The following is a 26,687-nucleotide window of genomic DNA, read 5'->3' as shown; positions in this document are numbered from 1 at the left end:
AACACGCAGTACAAGAACATTTAGTTTGCAACTTTCAGCACTCAACATTTGGTAAATGCCAGTATTAAGGCTGCTCATTAAGTGAGGTTCATCCATTCTGTGCACTAACTGAATCAGGGGTCCTGAGGAAAAAATAGTATATGATCATGTGATTAAAGATTGCAAAATAATGTATATGCACAAGTGGGCTAAGTTAAGGTTGCTTAGGCAACCTTAATTCTGGGATTTCCTAATTTTTGAGTACTTGACTTTACCACCTTAATAATGTTTATTTTAATTTAGGGTGGGGTGGTTGTATGTGTAATTTCCTAGGTTTTTGAAAAAATTAACTGAAAAATCAGAAAGTCCATCATGTGGTATCATATTGTCACTCACATTGGCCATCAGCAATGCTGAAAACTTTAGATCCAGCACTCAGACCCCTGCTGCTTGTGCTAAGAGTATGCGATAGCAGTAGATTCATAGATTCTAGGACAGGAAGGGACCTCGAGAGCTCATCGAGTGCAGTCCTCTGCCCTCATGGCAGGATCAAATACTGTCTAGACTATCCCTGATAGACATTTATCTAACCTACTCTTAAATATCTCCAGAGATGGAGATTCCACAACCTCCCTAGGCAATTTATTTCAGTGTTTAACCACCCTGACAGTTAGGAACTTTTTTCTAATGTCCAACCTAGACCTCCTTTGCTGCAGTTTAAGCCCTTTGCTTCTTGTTCTATCCTTAGGGGCTAAAATGAACAAGTTTTCTCCCTCCTCCTTATGACACCCTTTTAGATACCTGAAAACTGCTATCATGTCCCCTCTCAGTCTTCTCTTTTCCAAACTAAACAAACCCAATTCTTTCACCTTTCCTTCATAGGTCATGTTTTCTAGACCTTTAATCATTCTTGTTGCTCTTCTCTGGACCCTCTCCAATTTCTCCACATCTTTCTTGAAATGCGGTCCCCAGAACTGGACACAATACTCCAGTTGAGGCCTAACCAGCGCAGAGTAGAGCAGAAGAATGACTTCTCGTGTCTTGCTCACAACACACCTGTTAATACATCCCAGAATCATGTTTGCTTTTTTTTGCAACAGCACCACACTGTTGACTCATATTTAGCTTGTGGTTCACTATAACCCCTAGATCCCTTTCTGCCGTACACCTTCCTAGACAGTCTCTTCTCATTCTGCATGTGTGAAACTGATTGTTCCTTCCTAAGTGAAGCACTTTGCATTTGTCTTTATTAAACTTCATCCTGTTTACCTCATGCCATTTCTCCAATTTGTCCAGATCATTTTGAATTATGACCCTATCCTCCAAAGCAGTTGAAATCCCTCCCAGTTTGATATCATCTGCAAACTTAATATGTGTACTTTCTATGCCAATATCTAAGATGAAGATATTGAACAGAGCCAGTCCCAAAACAGACCCCTGAGGAACCCCACTTGTTATACACTTTCTAGACCCCTGCGGAACCCCACTTTCCAGCAGGATTAGGAACCATTTATAACTACTCTCTGAGTATGGTTATCCAGCCAGTTATGCACCCACCTTACAGTAGCCCCATCTAAGTTGTATTTGCCTAGTTTATTGATAAGAATATCATGCGAGACCGTATCAAATGCCTTACTAAAGTCTAGGTATATCACATCCACCGCTTCTCCCTTATCCACAAGACCTGTTATCCTGTCAAAGAAAGCTATCAGATTGGTTTGACATGATTTGTTCTTTACAATTCCATGCTGGCTATTCCCCATCACCTTTCCACCTTCCATGTGTTTGCAGATGATTTCCTTAATTACTTGCTCCATTATCTTCCCTGGCACAGAAGTTAAACTAACAGGTCTGTAGTTTCCTGGGTTGTTTTTATTTCCGTTTTTTATAGATGGGCACTATATTTGCCCTTTTCCAGTCTTCTGAAATCTCTCCTGTCTCCCATGATTTTCCAAAGATTATAGCTAGAGGCTCAGATACTTCCTCTATTAGCTCCTTGAGTATTCTAGATATGCACAGATCCTTGCCACGTTCAGCAGGGTTGACCAGCTCCACTCAAAACTTACATTCCAGAAGAAGTTCTGCATGGGGAAAGAAACATGCAGAGAAAACTCTGCTTCTCCTTTGCCATGCAGGTTATATTCCTCTGGGCATGTCCTATACACAGTTCCTAAAGAGAGGCATCTTTCCCACATATACATATTATGAAATACATAGAAGAAAACAGTCAAAATGTATCTAGACCTCAGATGAATGCGTATATGGACAAAGCGGTGATTGAACATATTAAACTTGTTATTTTAGCACTTACTACTTTGTGATTTATAATGAGAAAGATTTATTTAATAAATAGTGCCCAGGGGAGAATAAGAAGAGGGGAGGGAAAAAAATCATTTTACATTCATTGCTAAAGAAAACTACTGTGGGTGAATTGTTAGAGCAAGTCTCTGATCCCTTTCCCAGATCGTCCTAAACTGGAGAAAGGAGAGATCATAGTACTGAATGGAAAGAAAAATAACCAAATATCTGTCTGTCAATTATTGTGGAAGTAGAAGATTTCAGTACTTCCTGAGAGGTTTTTAGTGAAATTCCTCCCAGGTGTGTGCAAGCCATGGGTGTTCAGAGGGACACTGTACTTTACAAGGAAAGCACTGGCACTCAGAAGAAAGAGTAAGCCAGGCTACAGAGGACAAAAAAAGGTTTACCCTAACAAAAATCATGGGAGGTCCATAGTTCATCTTGCAACAGTGAATGTAATTGCAAGCCTAAAAATTGCATTTGAAATTAGGAGAGGAAAAACGATGCATCTTATGCTGATCTCTCTCCCTCTCTTAAAAAAATTAGCCAAGTCTGCAGACACTCAAATACCTAATTCTTTATGTTACTGTAATTAAAGGCAATAGTTACAGAGCTGATAAAGGTCACAAGCTGTAAAGTTAACCCTTATCTTAGCCAAAGTGATAACTGCAACAGTGGTATCAAATTGTAAAGGAAACAAAATCAGAATATATTCTGAATAATGGACTCATGCACAATTCCGGAAGTCAATTTGAAGGCTCATTTTCTCAACCTTCAAAGAGTAAGCAAATTATATTCCAACCTACCATCAAACTTCTTGTGCCTGGACACAAAGGTGGTGCGCACAAAGTGACTTGTTTCCTCCACCAAGTTTTCAAACTCCAGTTTGCTCTGTTGGCTCAACTTGTCCTCCATTTCTGTGGTGCAGCATGTATACTCCTGAGGACAGATTCTCAAATGTTCCCCTGCAATAGTAAGAGAAAGTATATTGTTTACTTATAAAAAATGAGCAACAGGTTGTGATTACCTTAATGTACGCAGTGCTCATGAAATGCACACCTTTTTATTTAGAGTGCATGAACAAACATACTGATCAAATATAGAAACAATCATCTCTCTGTTAGACCATTTCCCTGACCCTCCAGTCTTAATATGGGAACACTTTGTATCTGACCTACAATTTGGCCTTAATCTTGGATTCCTTGCCATACAGGAACTTTTGTCTTTTCAATGCCATTCTGGTAAGCTTTGCAGTTCAAATGAGACTCTCTCAAGGTTAAACTGATTCTTAATTGAAGAATCCCTTTATGTAAATCTCAAGGACAGTTGCTTGCTCCTTCCTTGCATTTGAAATGTTCTGAGAAATACCCGGCGACCAGGCTAGTAATAAAGCTTTCAGAGCTTTCTCTCTACCAAATCTCAGATATGAGAATTACAAATTTTGGCAGCTTTGCCATACTCTGTTAGACACAAAGGGTTGGCCTGGGGAGAAAAGGGAAGAAAAAGGATGTTTCCCTGATGTGTCTTTCTGCCTGTTTGACTGCCTTAGTACAGCAACACTTTCTTTCCACTTTCTCCCTTCTGCTCAAGCAAGTGTATTTTAATAGCAATGTTTGGGTTCCACACATTTTCTTGGATGACATTTCTTGTCAGACACAGCAAATGCTCCACTTGAAGCAAGAACGTGATGAAGGGTTTAATTAATGCTTATGTTATATGGAAATGCAATGTAAAAGGTAATGAAAGCCTCTTATTTAATTCAATAGATTTCTCTCTTTATGCAGTGACAATATTGCCTTCTTCAGTGCAATTTCCAAGTGGAAGCCAATTCTGTAGCTCATGAAATTAAAATGGTCTGTTATTACATGAAATGTGAATTTCCAATTGATGTTGTACTCTGGGTGTCAGAAATGTTTAGCCTGGGCTGTATGAAAGGAGGGAAGTCCACCTCCCTGCTGAGAAGTAAGAAAAATGATAGGCCTCTTCTTGTAAAGCAATGAAAGCATTTAGCTTTTCATATACTATATCCTGAATAAATTCCGCTGCAAACCTTTATATGATGCAAATAAGATGATGGACAAAGCTCAAGGATTAAATACATACTGGGGACTTGATTCTCATTTACACCAAAGCCACTTTGCACCACTTTGGAGTGTAAAGAGGACTTAAAATGTGTGAGTTTGTAAGCATGAGTGAGAACCATGCTGGGTAGCTTTCAGAAGAGATATAATTTAGTTATTGTACCATCAAAACAATTGAGGTATTAAAAATAAGTACACACGCTTAGAACAAATATTGTGTTGCACGTGAATCTGCCCTTACTTTATTCCATTTTTTTAAAGCCTTTTGTTCTGAAGTGCAATCATTCCCAATAACCTTCAAAGATTTAATTTGTTCCTCTTTGAGTTTTGACATAGGAAATTTCTTTTAGAAATCTGAAAACTTTACAAAAAATGTAGACATGATACATCTTGAAGGAGAAGTGGGCTGTAGTCCACGAAAGCTTATGCTCTAATAAATTTGTTAGTCTCTAAGGTGCCACAAGTACTCCTGTTCTTCATCTTGAAGGAGGGTTATTTCATCATCACTCTTACTACTTATTTGTACTGCAGTAACAAGGAGGCCCTAGTCAAGGACCACGACCCCATTATGCTAGGCACTATACAAACCAAAAATAGTGGTGGGTGTTAGTGATGATCTCACTGCTTATTAGAGGTCAGAAATAGAAAGAAGATTGAACATTAGATGCCTTTGAAAATCTGTCATTACAAGCAGATTTGCCCATCTGAAGTGATTATGCAACATTGAGAAAACGTTGCTAGACATCCCCTTTCCAAATGTCAGAAAATCCTCACACAAAAAGACTCAATAGCCTTCTGGTTTTCAGGTGAAAACTCTGGAGAAACACGTACTTTCTTCTTTCCAGCTTTGGGGATAGTTTATGCTTCCTTTATATCACAACTACTTTTTGTCTCTCTTTTTTCCATGTTCTCATGAACTTTGGAATGTATTCCTTTCCTCTCTTTTTCTCCCACATGTGTTTTTTGTTGGCCTTATCAAATAGTGCACCCGTATGTTGTCGTTTCTATTGAATAACAGCTAATAATCAGGGTTCAGTGCTTAACTATGAATAGCCACAGTTCTAGATATTATCATTATTTCATTAAAAATATCAAAGTACAATAAGACCTAAGTAGTTCAGTATTTCAGCTATTTTATAGCATCATTAATTTCCTCTATCCCATTTATTTGCAGGCCTACTTTCTCTTTATTACTGCATCGATCACCAATTTGTTATAAAAGCCCATCTCACCTCCTTGACTGCCAGGAACTCATTCTGTTTATTTTCCTTTTTCTGTCTCTCTCTCTCTCTTTTTTTTTTTTTTTTGCAATTTTTATTTTTTCCCTTTAACAGACTATGTGTTCTCATTTGTTTCATTACTTATATCCTTACCCAATAATTTTAACCACCACTTTCTTAGTGGTTGAAATGTGGATTTCCTTGTTATCAAAAAAACTCTAGATATCTAATACCATTCATCCACTTCCTCTCCCAATTTGTACCCTTCTATATGGACATTCCAGTTATGAGAATCTTCCCATCCGGTTTCAATTATGCCCACTAGATTAGAACAAGCATTAGTAACACTTCTAGCTCATCTGTCTTTTTCCACATACTTCTTGCATCTTAGTGCAGACCTAAAAACGTAATACTATCTGTACTCTTCATATTCTGCTTCCAAACAATTTTTTTCTCATTTTATTTCCTACATTGAAAGTACGTGCCAGAATACAGAGTTAAGCAAAAGTTCCCAAGTCGATACTTTCTACCTCAAATTCTCCTGATTCAAAGCTCACTGAAGTCATTGGAAGAGTCTTGCCGACTTCAAATGAACAGGAGCAGGTCCTTAAATCTTATATATAAAACACTGCAGGAGACACTCAGGTCAAGATGTTCAAAACGGACTGTCTGTTAGGCTCCTGAATCCGTATTTAGGCATTCAGTTAAGTAGCCTGATTTTCAAAATTAATGAGCACACAGCAACTCCCTGCTTAAGTCAGTGTGAGTTGCTAGATGCTCACAAATTTTGAAAATAGGCTTCTTAACTGGATGCTTAATATGAACTCAGAGCCTAACTTCAGGCACCCAAGTTAAATTATTGAAAAAGCACATAAATGACGTAGGTTTCAAAGTACCTAAGTCACTTGGAGGACTGCTTTGAATACAGAGAGTACTCTGTCACCTGTGCACTATTGAAAAATTTCCCCTTTGTCTATTGTAAGCCTTTAATACACATCTAGTGGCTCTTAAGTTTCACAATATTAGCAGAATCATCCCACTAGCTGTCTTTTATCAGAGTCCTCTCTATGGAAGATGGCCATTTTGGTTTAATTTCAAGCAGGCTCCATCTCCTCTAAGACTGTCCTTTGAACATATGTTTTTACCCCTAAAATCTGCTTTCCTCCAGGATACCAAAGGTAGCTATCTATTGATAGTAACACTCATTCTAGAACATTGATTAAGGAAAAAAATCATGCAAAATATTAAAAGTAACTAAAATATTTAGCATTTAGTCCCTGAAATCATTGTGCTCCTGGGTGGATAACTCAACATCAAGCTGCATTATGTGCTAAAAGGCTGCACCATTATGACATATTGCACACACTAAAACAACATCAAAAGAACATTATTAAGGTGGCAAAATCAAGCACTCGAGAGTTAGGAAATGCCAGAATTAAGGCTGCTGGTGCAACCTTAATTTGGCCCCTTGTGTTTGTGTGCATTTTGACGCAGTCTTTAATTACATGGTTATGTCCTATTTTTTCCATAGGACCCCTGCCTCATTCAATTCACAGGATGGACAGTGCTAAGTTAATGAGGAACTGCCAGCCTCATTGCCCAGCCAAGCCCAGCTCCCAATCTCTTACTCAACCTGTCCCAGCCTTCCTGCCCAACCAGTCCATGTCTCCCCTTCCTCTGCTCCCAGTCTCCTTGTTCAACCATTCCCAGGCTCCCCTCTCCAACTCACAGTCAGTTTCTTCCCCTCTCACCAGATCCTTTCCCGATCTACTCCTTTCCCTCTTCCTTGATCCTTTGTATTTGAATAGATGGCTTCCTCCTCCATGCTGTCCAGGGCCCAGCCGTGTGTGTGTGTGTGTGAGTGATTAACAGCAAAGGAGAGACAGACTCCCCGCTCTCAGTTCCAGTGCTCAGACACACTCCAGAGCAGCTGGGAGAAAGCATTACAGGCAAGGAAAATTTTTCTAGCCCACATAGTCCTGGACTGGAGCAGATCAGTGTGTTGGGATGGTCGCATATGCAGTCTGGTCACACCTAGAACCTGTGAGGGGCTGAAGCATGCTCAGTGAGGATAGAATCTTTTCAGATTTTAGCTGTTAAGCTCTAGCAATCCTCTAATGAGCCTGGGCAAACTGCATTTTTTCAAAGGCTTATAACTTTCATGGACATGTCAAAAGCACAACTGTGACACAAAGGACACCCCCTGCCAAATTTTAAGTCCCTGTCACAGAACATGAGGGAGCTGGAACATTTAAAAGAACTGGTCCCACAAATTTTTAATACAGGCAAAGCAATGTATTTTCCCCTAATCTCATTCTCAGAAATGGTTGGACTTTTTTGGCTGAAATTAAAAAAAAAAAAAGAAAAAGAAAAAGAAAAACAGATAGTCAGACTGACACCCACCCACCCACCTACACACTCACAGTGAGCTTGGAAAATTTCAGCCCAAATGCTGCAAGTCTGGCAAAATTATAAACAATTGAAAATAGGGTCTTATAATAGGAAGTGTCAGCCAACCTAACTAATAGTTGGCGCTCCCAGTCCTGTCTATAATTATTTAATCATTTATCTTTATTTTCCTTCTTTAACTTTTCTGTTTGCCATAGTTGATAGTACTAAGTTTTGGCAGAACATCCAGATCACTCACTTTAAGGAAAACAGAAGACTCCCAACTTCTTGCAATCAGAGGCTAGACACACTCAGAGCATGGGATTGCATCCCTGACCATCTTGGCTAATAGCCATTGATGGACCTATCCTCCATGAACTTATCTAGTTCTTTTTTGAGCCCTGTTATAGATTTGACCTCCAACATCCACTGATAACGAGTTCCACAGGTTGACTGTGGATTGTATGAAGAAGTACTTCCTTTTGCTTGTTTCCATACCCCTAATCATTTTTTTTGCCCTTCTCTGTACCTTTTCCAATTCTAATACATCTTTTTGAAAGGGGCTGACCAGGATTGCATGCAGTATTCAAGGTGTGGACATACCATGGATTTATAGGACCAAATTGTACCTCACCAACTCTGTAGATAAAACTTCGGGAGGTGGGAAAATAGCCAGATTTGATAAAGTGTTTTTTCTATACATAATGAAAAAGTCACTGGTCCCATTCCTTGAAAAATCATGGTGTTCAGGGAGTCTGGTAGACTGCTTGGCCCAATATCTGGTGCTCTTCTTTCAGCAGGAGTAGACCTTAATATTTTTGAGTGAATTAAACACCTTATCAGAATGGATTTCAAAAAGACTTTTTGGAGTTGAAGCTACGGAGCTTGGGAGACAGTGTCTGCTGTGCAATTGCAGCTAAACAGCCAGTCTTAATCTATGGTGAAAGCATGCAAATGTGTCACCCTTAAAGAATGAAAGTAAAGAAATTGGAGGATAAAGTAAGACCTAGGGAGAAGGGGATATTGATAGAGTACAGAAGATCCCATAGAAGTCAGAGAGAGAGAGAGAGAGAGAGAGAGCACACTCACATTCTTAGCTTATAACAAGGGTCGGCAACCTATGGCACGCAAGCTGATTTACCGTGGCACGCTGCTGCCGGTCTGGGGTTCCATCTGCTGGCCCCTGTACATGTAAAATATATTACTGGCACGCGGAACCTTAAATTATAGTGAATAAATGAAGACTTGGCACACCACTTCTGAAAGGTTGCTGAGCCCGGGGGGAGGGATAGCTCAGTGGTTTGAGCATTGGCCTGCTAAACCCAGGGTTGCAAGTTCAATCCTTGAGAGGGTCACTTAGGGATCTGCAGCAAAATCAGAACTTGGTTGTGCTAGTGAAGGCAGGGGCTGGACTCAATGACCTTTTCAAGGTCCCTTCCAGTTCTAGGAGATAGGATATTTCCATTAATTTTAAATTTATAACAATGTTTTTGAACATCCAGAAATTTCCATTCAGATTGTTAAAATACCTGGAGCCCCTTTATTTTTCCACTGGAAAAGGCCCACTGAAGTAATGCAGTTCTATTAGCCTGCACAGCTATAGTATGCTGATAAAGAAAAGTTTAAGAAGGAAGCTGGAAGCATTCATCATTCATTTCCAGAAACTTCTCTTACATTGGATGAAAAGAGAAAAATGTAAGCAGATAACTACAGAGAAGTCTTGACATACACCTGGGGATTTCCTTTCACGTTGATCTTTAATCATAAAGGTCAAACATTTATCATTAAAACACTTGAAGGGCAAGGAACTCTGTTACATTTGGTTATTGATTTTTGTTGTTGTTGTTGTTGAAGGCCTTGAACCTTGCCAAGTATAATAGGCTTCAGGGGCCTCCCCAAAAGGAGGGTAATAAAGAGAGTTGACAACGTGTTCAGCCCCACTGTGGCAGAACCGGATACAAAAGACAGCACAGACTAACAGTCGAACCAGATCTTCAGGAATTGGAGGAAATGGTGGAAACCTGAAATGTCATTGGACTGAGCTGAGCGATCTGTCTTTTTATGATGAGGCTTTCATTTTTCTCTTTGATGCTCTTGTTTCAGTGCAGTAGAAGCTGCTGACATTAACGAGGTATCGTTACTGTTCATGATATGAAGTGAACATTCGTGTGCTGTGGTAAACAATATTTAAACAGAACTTTCAAATTTCCATTAACTCTTTCATGCCTTGTAATTTTCATCATGATCATGCAATAATACCTATGTACTAGATCAGGGATCGTCAACCTTTGGCACACAGACCGCCAGGGTAAGCTCCTTGGTGGGCCGGGCTGGTTTGTTTACCTGCCGCATCTGCAGGTTCGGCCGATCGCAGCTCCCACTGGACGCGATTCACCGCTCCAGGCCAATGGGGGCTGTGAGAAGCCACAGCCAGCACATCCCGTGGCCCGTGCTGCTTCCCGCAGCCCCCGTTGGCGTGGAGCGGCGAACTGTGGCCAGTGGGAGCCACGATCGGCCGAATCTGCGGACGCGGCAGGTAAACAAACTGGCCCAGCCCGCCAGGGTGCTTACCCTGGCGTGCCGCGTGCCAAAGATTGCCGAACTCTGTACTAGATTCAACAGTCCATTAAAGCTACATTGTACAATGTAAGTGGTGCGAGTCAGGATAGCCGATGGAGAATTTCTCTTGGGTAGAGGAACTCTCCATGGACATATAGCTGGAAGAAGTGGCTCTGCTGCCTCCTGTGTTAGCTGCCCTCCTCATTATTGTAAGAGGAGGAAGTGTTTTTTTTCTTTCAGGGGTGGGGTCTAAGCAGGGTATGGTGTGGGCAGCAAGGGGCATCCAGAAGCAGAACTCCGCTATGCCTTATCCTTAACTGGCACAAGGCCCATTATGTGGAAGTCAGAATAGATGCAATTCTTCTCCCCCTATACTCAAGTAGATCTGAGTTGCACGACTGAGTTGTCGAGCTAAGACAATTGATGTTGCACGAGGAGTTGTCATTATCTATGGGTTAGGGGGTTGAATAACCTGAAGGTGTGGAATAGTAGAAAGACTTTATAAGCATGAATTTGGGATGGCTGTATTACTCCACCTATAGAGAAGTCATATGAAAAATTGAAGAGCCAAGTGACTAAAAACTCTTATGTAATTTTTTTTTGTAACATATGTGGCATATACACAATACACGATGATGGGCTGCAAAGGTTTTTTCAGCTTGAGTCTGGGATGATCTGCATAACCCACTTGTATGCTATGTGATTCATGCAAACCCATGCTGATCAAACCTTTACAAATCCACCCTCATTTACTCTCTCTGGCTATCCTAATAATAAAACTGTTTTGAGAACAGCTAAAATAAAATAAAAAACCTAGTTGCATTATAGTTTATGGACAAAGAAAAACTGTATGCATGATTTATTCTATTCCCACTTGTGCTGACTTTGGAGTAAACAGGGTCATCTTTACATTGTTTATAAGACATTCCTGCTACTATAGCAGGGGATATAATAAAGAGCAAAATCAATTGGGAGCATGGGGGGGAGTTAGCTGTCATCCCCTGGAGGAAACATGCTTCCAAACCACAAAATTACAGCCAAGTAGCCAGCAAGATGATGAAACTGCACAATGCTGAATCACAGTTTGCCTTTCACAATGCACTGGGCAAAATGTCAGTAATACACACCCCAAGAGATAGCTAAAGATTCTTTTCACAAACTGCTATCAAAAACCAATTGTCTAACTGCATATGCCTGGAAAATAAAATGAACCTGAATGTAGGAGAGTGGAGCAGCTTCCAGTAGTTTAGCTAGGAAGACTCGAGAGACTCTATGCCTTTCTTTAGCAGCTGTGTAGTCCTAGTATGAACAGGTTTGCCTTGGCCTCAGTTTCTGTGTCGTCTTATTATTGAGGGCTTCTCAAGGACAATATGATCAGGACTTCTTGTAAGTGAATGTTCCCTGTGGGACACATAATGAAGAGACTGTTAACTAATTATAGGTCTGTTTGGAAGGCATTCATTTTTTAATTGACCTCAAGGAACAAATAGAATTTGAGGAAAAAATATTTGTGTTAAAGGCAAACAGATGAGTCACTTTCTTTCGGATGGGAGAGGGTTGATTTAACAGGATCAGGTGGACACACAAAGCTTCTTGTTTAGCTGCTAAAAATTTAAAAGGATCAAGAATTGTATGCAGGCACTGTGTATATGTCACATTGACTTTTTTCATTCAGATATTATGTTTTATTCAACTATTGTTTGTCCTCTCTGAAACATTGCAATAGAATTCATTTAAATCATAATATGTTTCAATAGGAAAGTTCAACTCTGCAATTTGAATGCCAGGTGCAGTTTCACTGAGGCTGCTCGTGGAGCTGTTTTACCCCCACAGAGAAGATAATTGCATCAGAAGGAGCTTCAAGACTGTTGGTTAGGGAACAGTCTTTGGTCCAGCAAAATGATATTATAATTTTCGTCACTTGAATATTGCCTGAAATGATTATAAAACGCAATATTTTTTGTTTTGTTACAGTTTAGCATTTTTAAACTATTCAATAATTGTTGTTGTTAATTCTCTGCTATTTTGTTGGGATCTGCAAATGCTTATGAGTCAAACACTTCATAGAATCATAGAATATCAAGGTTGGAAGGGACCTCAGGAGGTCATGTAGTCCAACACCCTGCTCAAAGCAGGACCAATCCCCAACTTCAAAGTGCTAAATATTTTTTATGGGCAAAAATAATTTCACACCATAGAAAATGAACAAAGTGCTTCATAACAATAAGCCCATCCACTTGATTTCACAATTAGTGTTTTAACATACACCTGAGAATATTGATTGGACAAGCCTGTGTTCAGAAAACTCTAGATTCCAACACCATTATCTCCAAAGGAATGGAGAAGTGTTATTAAATTCCAGTTTTTAAAAACCTATTTCTTATTTTTTTTTCCAGTAGGACACAAACCCTGAGTTCTTTCCACATCTTAAAGAGAAAATATTCCTTCTGAGACTGAGTAGATGAAAAGTTTTTTTGCTAAAGAATATTTTTTTCTCCTTTTGTTCTTCATCACTTTTTAGTTTTCCGTAAACTGAAATGTTTTCAAGGAAATTTTACATTCTTGGTAGTTTCCCCAATTTTGTTTCTTGTTTCGCTATTAGATTTGAAGGACTGGCGTGATATTTTTGGTGGCCTTGGCTTTAGTCCTCCAATTGGGTCCTTGTGGACAGACCTTTGCCTTGCGTACAGCCACATTGACAAGGGTCCACCCACATTGATTTGATCTGTGGGATGAAGGACACTTTTTTTAATCTCTTCTTTCTTTTGTAGACACTGCCATTTCTCAGACAGCGACTGAGTTTGAATGCCCACAGAGCACTACCATTGTGTGTCTTAACATTCATTTACTGCTGGATTTACAAAGCGGGGTACAAATATTGACTGTATAACTCTATTAACAGCAATCATACTGTTGAATGCCTGCAGGCAGAGCAGTACGAATAGTGGCGTTTATTGTTGGCTTTTATTTATGGCGAGGGCAGAAACTATCAAAATTAACTACCTCATAAAGAATTATTATTCCTGCAATTGTAAAATGAACAGCATAATCCATAAGAAATCTGGCTGACTTAAAATGATTTATATGAGCATGCTTCCACATCTAATATTGTAATCTTGGTGTTACTGATAGCTGTGGACAGGGCTTCAGAAGAACCGTAATCTGTTGGGGGAAATATAAAGGTTAATTTTGTTTTACATAATGGTTTGTGATATGTTCAGATTGTACTCCTCCTAAAGGGTTACCATGCATAGATAACTTGTGGCACTTTGATAGACTGGTAGAAGCCAATTATTCAATTTATGTAATTTTTTTAAAAGCTCTAGTGAGCTTTTATAATTTTATGGCATGTTGTGGGGACACCAAACTATTGTGTATTTGAATATAAAACAACTGCCTTGTAAATCGTTTTATTACATTCAAAGTGCCATACAAGCAAGATTACCAAATTCAACTGTAAAAATTGCCAGTTTGGAGGAAGTGAAGACAGGTGTGAGATTATAGCTGTAATAAAACTGAAACTGAATACTAGTAGCTGAAATTGTAACAGGCAATTGGTTTGATTTATATAACATAAGCCACAAAAGGAGAGAGATGTAAGTCAGCAACTTTGGTTGGAAACACGGTGGTTAGATGAGTTGTAGTAGGTCACTAGGAACTGCTGAATTAATACTTGTTTGATTCCAGCATAGTGCTGAAGTAGCATAAATTACATGCAGTCGAGCTTATCTATGGAGACACCATTTTCAAAAAGGAAAAACTAGCCACTCATGCCATATAATCGTTGAGAATGTAAAACATAAGGAGTTTCACAGAGCAAGAGGTGGTATATCAGTTGTGAGCACAGTAGTAGACTGTAAAATACTTAAGATGTGTAAATACCAAGATCAGTAATTTAAACCCCTTTTGTTCGAGTCCTGGGATAATGCAAATGAAATGGAAAATAAGCCTGCACCAGGAAATAAGGGAAGAACAATAAAAATAGTCTCTAGAATTACTTCCAATCTGGGCAGGCTTGATATCGCTGATGGGGAAACCTTACATAGAATCAGCAAAAACTCTCTTAAAGAATAATTAAAAAAAATTTAGAAGAAAATGTGAAAAAGCAGAGTTGTGACAGTGGATGACAGGGGATGGATCACTCAATGATTGCCTGTTCTGTTCATTCCCTCTGAAGCACCTGGCATGGACCACTGTCAGAAGACAGGATACTGGACTAGATGGACCCTTGTCTGATCCAGTCTGGCTGTTCTTATGTTCTAGCAAAAAACTATTTGAGGTTGCCAAAATATTGTATTTAAAAGGTCATTGTGTGAGCAGCTGAGCTTCTATGCTGCTGTGATGGAATACACCCCTCTAATCACCCTTTAGACACTACCGTAATAATCATTGTACAAAGTATGCCTTGTAAGATATCATTTGAGAACTCAATTTGCTGGTTAATATTGTCCTGGTAAATCTGTGTAATATAATCTGTAATATTATAGGTGAAGTTATAAAATTCCCCTGTATGATGTTATTAACACATGTTCCAAACCCCACAGCCCAAACAGAAGATGGCAAACAGGTCTGTTCCAAAGAAAGGAACCTGTGTTTTCCTTAATTTGCATTTAAATAGTGAACAGAGTCATCAAGCAGGAAGGGAAGACAACAGAAGTTCAAACAAATGAAGTGTCACAGCTGCCATCCTGGTTGGTTGCCTCTATCTCTCAGTGGTATTTATTCTGCTTTAAATTTTATAATTCCCACATTACAGTGCTTCATTATGATGACAGTTGCACAAATTTTACATAGAAAACCCGAAATAAAAAAAAAATGCTTTCAGGGTTCTTTAAACCACATGTCAGATTTAGATAATCTCTTCAAGGCAGAAAAAAACATGCCCTCTTGGGTGGGCAATATAGGGCCCATATTCTGGTTGGGATTCTTGGGTACTATTAGAACAGAATAAGAAGGTTTACTGACCGGGTTGAGAAGATTCTAAGAGACCTTTTCTTTTCCTGCCTTCCTTGTTTACCTGTTAAATGCAATATAAATCTATGCAGGTTCAGTAGTACTAATAATCATGAGATAAAATGGCATTAAAACATTCAGTCAAAGGTACACTAGCAAGGACCTGGGAGTGAAAAAAAAAATTAAGAGCTTCTATAGCAACCACTTGTTAACTCCAAAAGGTCTCAAAGGTTTCCCTGAACTCCAAAAAGCAGCATGATGCAGAAGTTCAGACTGCCACAGATAACGCAAACTGAACAGATTCCCATCATAACTGGACAGTGGAGTATTCTCCTTGCACAGGGGTTGTTGCAAGGTTTAAACAGGTGAGAGAGTAAGGGAAGGGGGGTTGTTATAGCAAAGCTCCACTACATTTATTCGCCACTTGAGCTTGGTCTATAAGGGGGGAGGGGAATTGTGGTGATTCTCTACATCACAGCCATCTTGCCCTATACGCAGCCATACAGTGAGGGCTACACAGATTTATAGATTCCAAGGCCAGAATGGACCATTGTGATCATCTAGTCTTACCTCCTGTAAACATAGGCCATAGAACTTCCCCAAAATATTTCCTAGAGCAGATCTTTTAGAAAAACATCCAGTCTTGATTTAAAAGTTGCCAGCGATAAAGAATCCATCAGGGCCCTTGGGAAATTATTTCAATGGTTAATTTCTCTCACTATTAAAAATGTGTTCTTATTTCCAGTCTGAATTTGTCTAGCTTCAACTTTCAGCCATTGGATCATGTAATATCTTTCTCTACCAGATTGAGGGGCTCATTACATATTTGTTCCCCAAGTAGGTATAGCTCATAATCAAATCAAACCTGAACCTCTCTTTGTTAAGCTAAATTGATTGATGCCCATGAGTCTCTCACTATAAAAGCATGTTTTCTAATTCTTTCATCATTCTTGTGGCTGTTCTCCGGACCCTCTCCAATTTATCAACATCCTTCTTGAATTGTGGACACTAGAACAGGACACAACATTACAACAGCTGTCACATTCATGCCAAATACAGAGGTACTCCTATTCAAAGTTCCCCTGTTTACTCATACAAGGATGGCATTAACCCTTTTTACCACAGCATCACTGGGATCTCATGTTCAGCTGATCATCCACCAAATCTTTTTCAGAGATTTTTCATGGGAAGTTGCATCCTTTTTAATGCTTGGGAAAATGTACTAATAATTTTAGAGGTAGTTAAACAGGTGATCATTTACACAAATGACTGCAGGGATTAAAAGGGCTCATGACTATGGCTGTTGTGAAAATAGTGATGAATCTAGGCAGCAGAGATAGGTAAAACTAGACATGGTTCTTGAACAAACAGGATTCAGATCTAAAACTCCAAAATTTTTGCCTGGGTGAGTTGTGTCAGTGGTTCCATCTTTGGTCCATCTGTAGTAGTAATGTACCTTACAGTGCTTCACTGGCTTCAGAGGCTTGCTAAATGGGAAGAAAAATAAAAGCATTTTGTCTTGCCAAGCAGATTCCCAAAATTCCCATTGTTCTGATGATTTACTACGTTGAGTTTTCATGTCAATGGCACTGGTTTTCCCTGTTACCAAGTTTGATTTTTCTCATCTCCCAGTGAACTCAAGTTATCCTTTTCCTTTCCGCCTGCCCCATCAGCTAATATCAATACAAATGCCAGACTGATTTTATTTTACTTTCCTGGTATATCTTGGGTGGTTAAAAAGGGGTTGCAAGCAATGAAGGCTCACTGAGAATTGCTAGAAGACTTTCCATTTTCTCAGCTTCTCTCCCTCTTAACTTAGAAATGTCAAAATCTTAAAAAAAAAGAGTTAGCTCCCTAGTAAAATTTTCCAAAATGCACCAGTGACTTAAGAGCCTCAGTCCTGTTTTCAAAAGCTCCTAACAGTAATTTAGGAGCCTAAGTCCCACTGGTTTCCGTGGGCTGCTTCTGCAGTTGGACAGCCATACTCAACCCCTTTCTTAGGGATAAAAGGAAAATGTGCACAATTTTATACCTGATCAAATTTACAAATCTAGCTCCAAATTTACACATGTGCACAATTATATACCTGATCAAATATACAGCATGATAAATATGTTTTCCCTATATGGAACTGGTGAATTAATCAGCCTGGTAAAAATCCCAGGGTTGGCTGGGACTGCTTCCAGGAGTAAAGCCAGAAGGATCTGGCCCATTATAGTTGTATTTATGACCGAAAGCAGCAAATTATCATCTGTAAAAGCTAGGACTCAGTGTACTGGAAAACAAGGTCGGATCAGTTTATAAAAAAAGTAGAGAAACACTCACACACCTGTATGTAAATCTCTTCATTGAGTTAACACTTTTCTAAATTAAAAATTAGGGATTCATGTTGCAACTAAATATATATATCATCTGCTCATGGCATTTGTATGTATGAAAGAGATTTATAGGTTTCAATGAGGACTATTAATGTACAGGTGATGCTAATTGCACTAATAACACTGCTCTACAGCCAAAATGTTTCTGAAATAAATGTAGTAAAACTTTACTAATTCTGGGTCACTGAGAACGAAAATGATGCTTAAAATTATTGACTGGCTCTAGTTTTCAAGATATGCTATTGGGTCAGTATATACGACCCTTGACTTGGGAATGGCGGCGGATAAGTGAGTTATAAAGGGAAGGGATCTCAATTTAAACCAGAAATGACTAAAATACATCTTTGACTGGATCTATCAATAAATCTATGACTGGGTTTGGACAGTACTTGCTTTTTAGGCAAAACAACGAAGGATGCAATCTGAAGCTGGTATTGCGTCATACATGATATGAATTGCATCATGTTATTCCTAGAAGTCATGGATGATGCAATCATAACGAAGCTTACATCACTCTGCTGAACAAATTGCCCTATATCAGCTCTAGAAATCATACAGTGTCGTGCTCTCTTATTTGTCAGTGTTTGATTTTGCAAAGGGACACATTTCTGTTTAGCCAAAGTGAGCAGAGATACCTCGTACTTGTGTGAACAGTGCAGATAACTTCTGTTATGTTTGTGGTGAAGTGACTTTTGCATCACAAAAGCGCAGTATCACCACTATGGTTAAGAAAGCCTATCACCTTTATTTTGGCTGCAAAATTGGAGATCAGGATCAGAGGTGGGCCCCACACATATGCTGCAACACTTGTGCAACAAATCTTCGCCAGTGGTTGAACAGGAAAAGGAAATCTGTCTTTTGCAGTGCCAATGATTTGGAGAGAGCCAACAGATCATACCAGCAATTGTTACTTCTGCATGGTGCCTCCAGTTGGGAAAGGTGTGTCAAAGAAGAAAAAGTGGACTTTGCAGTATCCAAACATTCCATCAGCTATACGCCCAGTACCCCACGGAGAAGGACTGCCGGTTCTTGATGCACCAGAATCATTCTCACTTGAGTCAGCCGAGGAAGAGGAAGAGGAAGAGGATGAAACTTCTGGTCCTGAACCATCAATGTCACAGGACCCACATTTTCTCCCATCCTCCTCCTCTGAACCACACCTCATAACACAAGGTGAACTGAATGACCTTGTCAGGGATTTGGAACTACCCAAGAGTAAGGCAGAGGCGTTGGGCTCCAGACTACAGCAGTGGAATCTCCTGGCAGGTGATGTTAGGGTTTCCATGTTCCGTGACCGTCAAAAGGATCTTGTCCCATTCTTCTTCATGGAAGGTGATCTTGTAGCCTGCAACAACATCGATGGTGTGATGGCAGCCCTCAACATCGTTCACGATCCAGATGAGTGGAGACTGTTCATTGATTCATCGAAGACAAGTCTTAAAGCTGTTTTACTGCATAATGACAATGGTTTGCCATCAATTCCAGTTGGTCATGCAGTCCATATGAAGAAAACCTATGACAACATGAAACAACTTTTGAGGTGCATAAACTATGACCAACATCAGTGGCAGCTTTGTGGTGATTTGAAGGTTGTTGCTCTCTTGCTTGGTCTGCAGACTGGATACACAAAGTACTGCTGTTTTCTCTGCGAATGGGATAATCGTGCAAGAGACTATTAAGAAAGATTGGCCACTCCGACAGTCATTGGAGCCTGGGAGGAAAAGTGTTCAGCATCCATCACTTGTTGAATCAAGGAAGATTTTGTTACCACCCTTACACATCGAGCTGGGTCTGATGAAGAACTTTGTCAAGGCCATTGATAAAACACAAGCAGCTTTCAAGTACTCCGTGGAAAATTTCCAAGGCTAAGTGAAGCTAAGATAAAGGAACGTGTCTCAGATTCGTGAACTTCTTCGAGATGATGCATTTGACCATGCACTGCGTGGCAAGGAAAAGACGGCATGGAAAGCCTTCCAGTTAGTGGCAATAAATTTTCTCGGAAACAACAAGGCAGACAACTAGAGGTTGTTGGTGGAAAACCTCCTCAAGGCATACAAAAGCCTTGGTTGCAACATGTCACTAAAGATACATTTTTTGCACTCTCATCTAGATTTTTTTCCACCGAACTGCGGAGCAGTGAGCGACGAGCATGGCAAGCGATTTCACCAGGACATTGCAACAATGGAGAAACGCTATCAGGGCAAATGGAGCCCATCAATGCTTGCAGACTATTGCTGGACAGTGACAAGAGATGCTCCATTTAATGAATACAAGAGACAAGCCAAGAAGCGCCGAGTAGACACTGAATAGGACTAAACTATGTACAGAATAGTTTTTTGCCTTTTGTTTCATAATACATTTTATTTATATAACCCTTTTGCTGAGTGTTACATGAACAGGACAGGTGAAATATTATCACGTAAAACAACCATAAACACATGAAAAGACCTAGGTTTACAATTTAGGATTAAAACTCTACTATCTATACAATATACATAGACATAAAATGTAAAAACTTAAATATCTTAGAAACAGTAGCTAATCAGTTGTTTTAATTGTCATATTTGAATTCAGCACATCAAAATACATAATAAATAGCACATTTTATCTCTGAAGCAGATGACTTCTCAAAAATTGTAGACCAGTGTAATTAAGTTTAAAATCAGAGAGCATGCCTACTCTACATGAAAGTGTTTAAAGTTATTCCTAGGAATCAAGACACTGGGAAAAATGGCCCAAGTCCACAAAGGGACATCACAATGCCTAACTTTTAGGTGCCTAGAAAAATCAATGTAACACTGTGATTACATAAAATTGAGTTATGCACCTAGGCTACCTATATAATGAATGGGGAGAAATAGATGCCTAAGAATGGGATCCACAAAAGCCAGCACACAAGATAGGGAGCTGCCTGAACTAGCCAGTGGGAAATGCCAAGGAGAAAGGTGTGTCCAAAGCCCTGTCCCTCTCACTGGTCTATAGAGTGATCCTTATGCTTTCTGGCCCAATCAATGTTTAATTAAAAGTGGAAAGCTTCAGTGGGAGAGATGGAAAAAGACTCATACCAGAACTGACCCATAGTTTGCTAGGGAATTGCTAGGGAAAGCACCTCCTCTTCCTGACTCCCCAAGTGTTTTGTGTTGAATTAGGCAGTCTCTGAGCATGCCTACCATACTGAACCCTGAAGGCAAGATAGCAAATTTCCACCTGTTACTCTGGGATTTTGGCAGGAAATAGGCATCTGGGCATCCAAAGTGAAACAGCAATTTCTGCCTTTGAGCATGTACGCTTAGTTGCCTAAAACTTTTACTGCAAAAAGTTTGTCACTCAGTGAGTTTAGGAGCCTAAAGGGTAAGGCAGCAGCCAAGTAGGGGTTTTGTGGATTGCAGCAGCATGTAAAACTGGGACTTATGCACCAAAGTACCTTTGAGGATCCAGGCCAATGTATCTGCATTTCAGGATGATTCTTTCTGCAGTTGAACTGATTCAATGAAGTTCACATTATAGGCCCAAATTCGCTGAATGATTCCATTCAACACTCCTGAAAAACCTGGTTGTTTTCTATGCCCATTCTGCATGACCACTTGTTGCAAGATGCTATCAAACCTTCACCTCCATTGCAAATTCACTCTCCCTTAAGTAATTAAATAATCCGTGCACATTTTAGCTGACACTTAAGGGAGTGATATCCTAAAATGAGAACCAGATGACTATTTCCACTATTTTAACAGTGCTTTGGAAGGAGACCTATTCCTACTTTCATGCATGTCTTGTAAAGGCATTTTTTGGCAGTATTAAATTAGTCCAGTCTTACCTAAGTCCATTATAATGTATTTATAAATATATACATAAAAGTGTGCGTTTCAGTGGAGTTCAGCTAGCATAAAAAAATAGCATTTTTGTAATAAAAAAATGTAGTTTTTTTTATAACTATAGGGACAGAAAATCAGGAAATTAACAGCTATGCAATCCAATCAGTTCCTTGCTGCCAGATAAACTTCTCTATTATCTTTCCCAAACTTAAGGGTACCTCTTAAATTTGCAAAAGCTATCCACAAAGCTCAAAAACAACTCAATCCTGAAACCACTTATGCAGGTGAGTAATCCCATTAGACTCAATAGGCCAGCTTACATACATAAAGTTAATTACATGCACAAATGGTTCCAGAACCAAGGCTTAAGTGAGTATAGAGATTTAGATTTGAGAATGTCTTGATTTTCCTTCCCCTTCCCCTTCATTTGTTCACCTCTAAAAGGACTCTGATGTGTAGACAAACCTGATGTGACAACCACAAACTTAGGTTGCATTAGGTTTAGCCAAACATGACCTAAAATGAATTTACACTATCAGTTATTAGCTGAAGTTTTTATTTGGTATGTGATCAAATAGGAATCATTATCAGAAGTTGCATAACCTTGATTTAACCTCTCTTTATTACAGACTTACATAAAAAAGTCTACATTCAGTGACCACATGCATAATATTGGTATAAGGTCAGACTCGGCACAGATAAACTGGATTTCAGTAAATAGAGGTTAAGAATACATCAAGACACACTAGATCCGAGCAAGGGTCAGCCCAACATCATCTTCTCTTTCTGCTGAGATTTAAGGTAGGCTTCATGCTTTTATAGGGGTTAAAGCCTACCTCCAGCTACATACCACCAATCAGAGCACAATAATGTGCGACACTGGGATTTTCAAAGGTACAAATTCCTTAGGCTCCTTTGAAAATCCTAGCCTAAAGGAATTGTTTCACATACATGGCTAGCAAGCCTCCTCCTGATTTACCCATTCCACTCAACACAATCACCATCATCATCATCAGTAAGTTAGTTCCCTCCATTCCATTCCTTTATGAAAACCTTATGTGCTCCCTTTAAGACTTGCAGGCCTCAACTCTGCTGCTTGTAACTCTCAAACTGGAGATTTAGTCATTATACCTCATAAATAGATAAAAAGAGGAAATCTTCTAAGCCAGTAATCAAGCAAGGAGAGTTTCTCAAACGGGCACCCTTGCCTCAAAGACACTCCTTAACACTAGCCTTATAGTAGTGACAAAGAATTAGGCTGCCTTCAGCCTCTATATTTTGGTGAGATACACTGATGCGTTGACTTGACATAAACATCCTTCTTGGCAGGACGAATGAAGAGACCATCCCATCTCCAGGAAGACTAATGCCTGTTTTATCCCAAAACTGCATCCCACAATTGCAACCGATGTTGTCAGTGGGCCTTTTATTTAGAATACTTCTTCCAGTTCATAAAAAGTAGAGAGAATGTCACATATCATTGTAGCGGAATACCAGAGTATTCTAATTTAAATGAAATAGAGCATTAATACAAAATACAAAAATACAAGGACCCGTGCACTAACTGCATTTACAATTACTATATTTATGATTATCTATCCTTAGGAGCCTAATGCAGTCAAGGTGCTGAGCACATTTAATTGCATATGAAGTCAATAGGAATTGAAGGTGCCCAGTATCTGACAGGATCTGGCCTAGAAAGTAAAATGATTACTATTATCATAAAATATCTGGTCCAAAAACAAATAGGAAATCTCAACTAATGATGCAACAGACAGGAGTCATGACATGCTATAACAACAAAAAGTTGTTAAGAAAGGCTGAGTACTTACACTAATAGTTCAAATTTGTGTGCAATTTACTAGACCTATACAAGAGAAAATGGATCCTGGGAGAAATGTTTCAAGGTCTTAGCCAAAGTTTTCCCTTCAGTACTGAAATCTGTAGGATGTCTAACGTACCCATATTCCATCACTGAGCTATATTCCCTGGATTTTTAAAGGTAGACATGTCATGTTAAACCAGGCAGACTGATTTAAATCAGGATGATTAAATCACCAAGTGGAAAGTCTCATTTTAAATCATCTACTTTAATCAAATTTTCCATTTGTAGTTGAGTAAATTTCTAGAGAAAGATGCATTGTCACTAGTTGATATAACCATTAAAATATGTTAATTTACAACTAAATGGAGCCTTTATGCAAGAGTTGGTACATCTTTTTGTTACCTAAGGACATACACGATAACTATAAATATTTATTTAAGCAATTATATGGCTTAATATTTTCAGATGCTTATTAATTAAATACACACTGTTTTTTAACATGCGAGTGAATGATATATTGCTTATTTATTAGATAATTTTTGCTCATAATTTATGTCAAAATGCATTAGGATGGTAACTGGAATTTAATTAAACACACAACAGCTTATAAATTTTGTTTTTATTAAACAAAACAAGCCCTTAATACAGTACACAACCCATTGTGCGATATTTATAAAGCTTGACCTACAAATGTAAGATGTTTTCCCCCTGGTTCTTTCTATATATATAGAAAAGCAGTCTTTAAGTCAAAGTTTTTGATAGAAGCTCATGGATTCAGCCTATTTATTTTTTATTTAAATGTTGTGACAGATAAGTAGTTTAGGCCTTACCATATTTTGTGTTAAATACATATTTCATTTTAAACAAGTTTAGTTTAAAAAAGAAAAAAATATATAGTTTAAGTAACAAAATAAAAAAAATCAGATTTAAATTCAAATCCATTTAAAAAATCATCTATTTTTATCCACCGTATTAAACTGCAGATCTCTGATATGCACACTTAGAGAAGAGCATCAGCAAGCGGTGATTTCAACCTCAATTGGTTCATCATTTAGAGTCAAGATAGTATCTAGGACTTCTATGGATCATTCAAAGTATCAAATGATCAAACTAAAACCTTGCTTCACTAATAAAATAACTGACAAGTTCCTGAAAAGGCATGATACAGAATTTCCATTACAAGGGACTGTACCATCAGAAGAGCTTTCTTTAGATGAAAACTACAGATAATATAGCGAGCCTCATCCATACAGGTGAAAGAGTGATCATTCAAAGACATACCTTCTTTGAATGATTACATTTTACATTATGTGTTTCCATAGTGTTACGTTATCATTTCTGCACATCTGTAAGTCTGTGACTCAGAGCAGAACAAAACTCACTAATTTTGCTTCGTAGGTGTTCAAGTTAACATCTTCTGTTCTGATCTCTATGGGTTTTGACTCCTCAGTTTCATTTTTTGTTTCATGTTTGAATGAACCCCACATCTCAGGACTTACATATATGAACACTTAGTGCCCAGCAAGCTGGGGGATAAATCTACCCTGCACTAGCCTTCCATGCAGTAATCATCCTGCACTACTGCCGTGCACAAAAAGTTCCATAATGCACTTTAATCTACTCCCATTTGGAATGTTTCACCTGGATCTAAACAAACTATGTGTAATTGACAACTTTGCATGGTTCTGAGGCCAAAACAAGAACTATCCCATGTTTGCGGAAAATTGGATCCACTTGCCCAGAACCATTAGACAGACCTGGTCGGAGTTTAGGTTTTGTAATGGAAATATCATACAGAGATATAATGTACGTGAACTGCGGGACACATACTCAGATATCATGAATGGGAAAGAGGCAGAAAAAGACTCTGCTGCATTAATAATATAGGGGATAAAAAGCTTTTTTTTAATTTTAGGTCCCATAGGAGCTGGAATAACTTAGTTTATGAAAATTCCTACAGCAACTTTATAATATTATAGATCTTAGCTAAAGTAAAAGCTGCCAGATTTAGAATAAACCTTAATATAGGCAGAACACAACTATTTCTGGGCTGGCATAGATTCATAGAATATTAGGGTTGGAAGAGATCTCAGGATAGGGTTACCATACATCCGTTTTTTCCCGGACATGTCCGGCTTTTCGGCAATCAAACCCCTTTCCGGGGGGAATTGCCAAAAAGCCGAACATGTCCGGGAAAAATACTGTCCGGGCACTTCCCCTCCCGCGGCTGCTCTGTGAGTCCTCCCCTCTCAGACTTCAGCTCTGTTTAAGAGCCAAGCTGCCCGAGCCAGTGCTACCGGCTTCGGGCAGTCCCCCTTGCCTCCGGACCCCAGCCGCCAGCCGGGCACTTCTCCTCCACGGCTCCAGCTGCTCTGCTCCGGCAGCTGGGGTCCGGAGGCAAGGGGGGCTGCCTGAAGCCGGTAGCGCTGGCTCGGGCAGCTTGGCTCTTAAACAGAGCCGAAGTCTGAGAGGGGAGGAACAGAGGCAGCTGGAGCTGGGAGGAGAAGTGCCTGGCTGGCGGCACAGGGTCCGGAGGCAAGGGGGCTGCCCGAAGCCGGTAGCACTCAGGCAGCTCGGCTCTTAAACAGAGCCGAAGAGTCAGGGGAGGAGCAGAGCCGCCGTGGGAGGGGAAGTGCCTGGCCGGCATTTTCCCGGACATGTTCGGCTTTTTGGCAATTCCCCCCGGACGGGGGTTTGAGTGCCGAAAAGCCGGACATGTCCGGGAAAAAGAGGACGTATGGTAACCCTAAGTTTTACAGCTCTTGAAACCACTCCCATTGAACTCCAGCCAAACAGCAATCTCACAGACTGATGTACCAGTCCGTCCCAGAAACACAAAAGGAGGTAAATTATGTGTGGTTTCAGGTTTTCCACAGGAACTCCTAGAAGATTATGTTGATTGGTGTGCATTTTCTATGCAAAAAACAAAAAAAAACAAAAAAAAGGAAAAAAGCTAGCAATCAGAATACTATTTAGTTCTTGCATAGCTGCACCAATGCTGAAAGTTCAAGCATACAAAGTGAGAAAAATAAAAGTTTTAAAGAAGATCTGGTCAGAAATGTCTTTCCCTCCCCCATTCTCATGGAAAATTTTGATTCTTTTGAAACTCTGAAAACCCCAAACCAAACATTTTGCAAGTTTTTTTTTTCCATGAAAAATTTAACAATAGTCAAAAGCCCAATTAAAAAAAAAAG

General features: G+C 39.4%; 1 protein-coding gene across 1 annotated transcript in view; it reads right to left on the bottom strand.

Moving 5' to 3' along the window:
• Positions 1–26,687, bottom strand: part of GPC6 (glypican 6) — a 1,112,204-nt gene that overhangs the window by 743,810 nt on the left and 341,707 nt on the right. Inside the window, exon 2 of the mRNA XM_054012093.1 lies at positions 3,084–3,242. Within this exon, the coding sequence (XP_053868068.1) occupies positions 3,084–3,242 (159 nt within the window). The remainder of the gene's footprint in view (positions 1–3,083; positions 3,243–26,687) is intronic.

This window comes from Malaclemys terrapin, chromosome 1 (genome assembly GCF_027887155.1).
Source record: "Malaclemys terrapin pileata isolate rMalTer1 chromosome 1, rMalTer1.hap1, whole genome shotgun sequence".
Classification (NCBI taxonomy): Eukaryota; Metazoa; Chordata; order Testudines; family Emydidae; genus Malaclemys; species Malaclemys terrapin.
The sequence above is the reverse complement of the archived record's forward strand: the minus strand, read 5'-3'. Positions and strand labels throughout refer to the sequence as shown.